This window comes from Myotis brandtii, unplaced genomic scaffold (assembly GCF_000412655.1).
Source record: "Myotis brandtii unplaced genomic scaffold, ASM41265v1 scaffold613, whole genome shotgun sequence".
Lineage (NCBI taxonomy): Eukaryota > Metazoa > Chordata > Mammalia > Chiroptera > Vespertilionidae > Myotis > Myotis brandtii.
Window position 1 is genome coordinate 1407138 of NW_005370332.1, and position 5444 is coordinate 1412581.

The 5444-nt window shown below is 32.4% G+C and overlaps 1 protein-coding gene across 1 annotated transcript in view; it reads right to left on the reverse strand.

Annotated features, from left to right (window-relative positions):
- The window catches only part of LRCH2 (leucine-rich repeats and calponin homology (CH) domain containing 2), a 111329-nt gene that overhangs the window by 51793 nt on the left and 54092 nt on the right, over window positions 1-5444 (reverse strand). The window contains 5 exon segments of the mRNA XM_005879911.2: window positions 1109-1210; window positions 2928-2986; window positions 3075-3172; window positions 3346-3457; window positions 3751-3838. Of these exon segments, the coding sequence (XP_005879973.1) occupies window positions 1109-1210; window positions 2928-2986; window positions 3075-3172; window positions 3346-3457; window positions 3751-3838 (459 nt within the window).

The window sequence follows — 5444 nt, forward strand, 5'->3', positions numbered from 1 at the left end:
ATATGCACCCCTATGTTCATAGCAGCACAATTTACAACAGCTAAGATTTGGAATCAGCTGAAGTGCCCATCAGCAGATGAGTGGATTAAAAAACTTTGGCACATCTATGCAATGGAATACTATGCCACAGTAAAAAGAAACGAACTCCTACCATTTGCAACAGCATGGATGAAGCTGGAGAGCATTAAGCTCAGTGAAATAAGTCAGAGAAAGATAAATATCACATGATCTCACTCATTTGTGGATTATAATGAACAATATAAACGGATGAAGAAAAACAGATCTAGAGACAGAGAAGCATTGATCAGATGCTCAAACCTCAGAGGGAAGGTAGAGGAGGGTGGGGGTAAGGGGGAGAGATCAACCAAAGGACTTGTATGCATGCATACAAGCATAAGGGATGGAAGTAGACAACAGGGGGTGAGGGTGAGGGCAAGACTGGGGGGGATGAGGGGATAATGGGGGGATAAAGACACATTTGTAATACCTTAATACAAAATTTAAAAAAATAAATTGTAATTGGAAAAAATAAAGGACTTCCACTGATTTTATACTCATTCACACAATGTCTTTCTCGTAGCAAAAGGCAAGCATTTGGGAACAGCCTACCAGAGAGACAAATGCTTACTGACCAATATGAATCTCTGAACCTCAAATTATCATGCTGATTTAATCACCCATTATGTAAGTAAATTCATTTCAAAGGAGTTTACACATATCCCAAGTAACTTGGAATCTGATAAAAAGCAGACTACATATTTATGACATATATATGGGGAAAAAATGCTTACAATATATCTAATGCTACTGTTACCTAAACCGAATATCAACAAATAAATCATTATTTAGCACACAGGAATAAAAAAGAGATACCTAACCAAAAATTAAATATAATGACAATGTGAATAATTCTCTTAATTATATATGTAACTTTACATTTCTCTCCTAAGTATTTCCTATTGTCTTTTAGCAGTTAATCCCTTCAAATAATTCTTAAAATGGCCCTATTATCTACTGAAAACTTCATATACTTTATTTGATAATCTTTAAATAATCAGATTTAATGATTGTAAAATTTGCCAATTTAAATAGCATTACTAAAATATACCTGTTCTTTTGCTCTTGATGAAATAACTGAGCAGCTACTTTCTTCAAATCAGTTACTTCCTTCAAATCATCATCTTCTTCCTCTGCAAGTTCTTTTCCAAGTCTAAAAGGTGACACAAACATGTTTATCCAAAAAGACAGAAGATTTTTTTCATTTATTGTATTATTGTTGTTACTTATTGAATTTATTAGAGTGACATTGTTTAATAAAATTATATAGGTTTCAGGTATACAATTCTATAATACATCATCTGTATATTGTATTGTGTGTTCCACCACCCCAGTAAAGTCTCTTTTTATTTTATGCCTGCTTCCAGAATTAGAAGTCATGTTTAGTTTTTAATACCATGTGAAAGTTAAAATCTTAACATCCGTGTATTTAAAACATTAAAATAAGGAATATTTAAAGAATATAAAAGCATATCTATCCTTTCCACTAGACAGAAAATGTAGCATAGTGGTTATATTAATATAATTAATGGTTAACAAAGTGAACTGTAGTATTACTTTTTTTGTAATTTCTGAAATGTGTAATGGCCATAGTAATTTAATAATGCATACTCCCCAGTTGTGAGTATAATAAGAACTACAGAGTTCTATCTGGCCAGTCTTTATCAGTAAATATAAAATGTCATGAAATTTTCATATTGATCTTAAAAATCTCTCCACAAAATGTTTAAGTAGAGGAAATGAAAAATGGGTTCAAATAAGTTTGGCAAAAGTGCCAAAAAATATATAATTTTTATCATTCAAATAGAACCAAGAAACTGTAAAATAAACTGTTCTCCAAACAGAAGTATTTAATTTAAAAACAAAAAAGTATCAAATCCTACTAAGACTCTATCTTTACCATAACTTGCATTCCAGTCGTGACTCTCAAGTTTAGGCAACTGTTCTCTGAGATAAAGTGAGAAAGTAAAATAATTAAGTATAAAGAATATAAGATAAAGCTATGTATCTCCTTATGATGTACCAGGCATGATTAATGACCGCTTAAAAAGCTACCAATGAGTCATTTAGAGGAAGCACAATGTAGAGAAAAGAGAAAAGCTTCAGGATCAGCGAGAGCTCAGTTAACACACTAGGTTCTACTGGATACTAGCTAGGTGGTTCTAGGCAAGAAATTTCCATCTCCAAGCTTCACCTTCCTCATCTGTAAAAATGAGGACAATATCTACTGTGCAGAATTTAGTGAGCATTATATCAGAAACATGGGAAAGCACATAGCACAGATCCTGGTACGTGGTAGGTTTTCAAAATATGCTCTTCTCTTCCTTTCTGCTTCGATGAAGGAACTTAAAAGGAAAAATGTCATAGGTCACATTCCATCATTTTGTAAGATAAATGATATAGAAGAGATCCAAAGCACACTTATTTTAATAAAATATGAAAATACCCTTAAAGTATATTTTCTCAATGAAAGAGACTAAGAGTTAGGACACATGAGTTGCAGACATTTGAAACCTGGGTCTCGCGTTCCTTCTTCATCAAATGATGCCAATATCATCTATTTAAAAGGCTTATGAAGTAGCTTAAATGGGCAATGTATGTGAAGGTACAGTCCTCCTCAGTAATAATCATAGGAGACATTATTATTACACTTCTGAGGGGAAAAACAATGTATAAATGACTCAATTTAAATGTTTATGAGAATTATCAGTTTAATTGAGGAATGCAAGCAAATAAAGTATTCACAAATTACCTAAATACTAGTATAACTGGTAAATCAACAAAAATTATATTCTTCTAAGTAAGAATATCTAAATATATTTTAAATATTTATAAGTAACATTTCAATTTGAGAATTTGTGTGCACTTACCTTTTCTCATCTCCTAATTCTTCATTTTTCTGAGATTTTTCAGGACTTTTTTCTTTTCCCTTATATAAAAGAAAATTATCATTTTAAATTGTATGGTCCATTTTTGTGATATCAAGGAGAACATGTTATTAATATTTGTTTCTTTACCTTAAGAAAAGAGACAAAGGATCCAATATGTGCATCTCCTTGTTCGGGAACTGCTACATCTTCTGTGTTGTGATCAATAAAATCATACACCTCCTGGTCTAAGTATAAAATAATATTTATTAGAAAATATGAATAGTTTATTCTGACACTGCTTAGAATAAAAGTGTGTATTCTCAATAAAAGAGTTGGCCAAAGATACTGTTTTTCAAAGTCCGTTTTTTATAAGGGCTATGTACATAAAATAAATAGAGCAAACATCATAATGGATTACCTTTCTGAGAATCAGGTTTACTTCCAACGGAGTGACTATCGTTTCTTGATGTCTGCTCTCTATTTGATTCTGAGACTTGAGAGTGAAGGCTGATTGTGTCGTCATCTGATGGCTGAAAAAAATAAAGCCCAAGTACCAATGAGCCATTTTAAAATATGATTAAGAATTAAGTTGCTTTAAATTAACATATGAAGTGTTCAATATGTGCTTTACATTTCCAGTTTTCAAACCAAAAATTAGTATGTTAAGGTTTACTGTTGTGAGTTTTAAAATGTACATGTATGGTTTCATATAATGTAATAATGATTATACTTTTAAGCAAAATAAGTCAGTATGTGCAAGTGTCTATTTCAAAGCTCTAATAAAATTTTAAAATAAAATAGATCAGCAATAAAAAATACTCACTTCTGTTGCAGATAACCGTTTCTCTCCATTATCACTTCCAATTCCAGAGTCAGGGCCAGGATTTTTATTTGGATAAAAATCTTCCATACTATAGAAATAGAAATTCTAAGAACAGTTAGGGTTTTCTTCTTAAATAGATAATATAGTGTTGACCTAAAATTTTCCTATATAATACAGAATATACACTTTTGATGTCTGAGACCCTTAAGGACATGAGGGGGAAAATGTCAGGAACCTTCCTAACAAAACACTTCATTCATGTCCCTCATGAAATATTTTTCCTTCATGCGCTCTGTTATAAAGTGTCAATTGTTAATAGTACGCTTTATTTCTCCTGAGAGATTCAGAAAAGCAGATAGCCCTGCTACAAAATCATCTTGATACAATATCTTCCTGTTTTTGTCATTGGTTTGACAAATTTCACCATAGAATGATGAAATATTTTAAAACTTCAATTCATAGTTTCTTCTTCATTAGCTCTAAAAATATGCTTTAGCTTTATGAATAATGTCCATTTAATAACCGAGAAAAGAGAAAATACAAAACAAAGTTTGCAAAGCATTGAATAAACAATTTTTCTGGTGTGAGGTCAGAGCTGTCTTTGCAAATTTCTGAATACACAGTATGCCACCCAGGTAGCGAAGTATTTTTTCACTTTAATTTGAAAATTTACCAAACACCCTATGGACACCTTAGCACAGGGGTGGGCAAACTTTTTGACTCGAGGGCCACAATGGGTTCTTAAACTGGACCGGAGGGCCGGAACAAAAGCATGGATGGAGTGTTTGTGTGAACTAATATAAATTCAAAGTAAACATCATTACATAAAAGGGTACGGTCTTTTTTTTTTTAGTTTTATTCATTTCAAACGGGCCGGATCCGGCCCGCGGTCCGTAGTTTGTCCACGGCTGCCTTAGCATGTGCCAGGAATTGGGCTAAGTGCTTTAAAGACAATACCTCATATATTCCTTGTAAAAACTCTAGCAGATTGTTGGTGTTTTCTCATTTTACAGATGAGGAAACTGAGCCGAGGAAGGGTTGAACAATTTACCCAATGACATGCAACTTGCAAATGGCAGTCTAAATTTGATCCCTAGATTAACACTGAAGTCCCTGATCTGAATCACTATGCTATATTTCCTCCCCAAAAAACTGATCTTTATACTTTTCTGGAGTATATTAATAAACTTAGGGAAGCAATTGCCAACTATGAGGCACTATGCTGAATGCTTGAGATGAGATGAATTAAAAAATGTTTTACCTCAAAGGGCTCTCAGACCAGAGATGAAATAAGTATATTTACATGTCTTGAAGACTATGACAAAGGTAAATATAAAGTGCTGTGAGAAAAGAGAAATTAATTCTCCTTGTAAGGTTAGGAAAGGCCTTACCCAAGAAAGGGGCATTTGGGCTTAGTCTTGAAGGATAAAAAGACGCAATAATTGCTAATATTTGTTGAGCATCTACACTCTGTTAGGTACTTCATATTTTACTTTTAATACTTACATTTTAATTACATTCTGTAATTTATGCACTATATCTTTTTACAAATGAAGATAATAAAGCTTATAAAAGTTAGTTTTCCATGGGGAAAAATTATAACATTTACTGAATATCATTTACTGAACTAGTTGCCAAGCACATATTTATTTTATTTTATTTTTTATTGATTTCAGAGACGAAGGGAGAGAGAG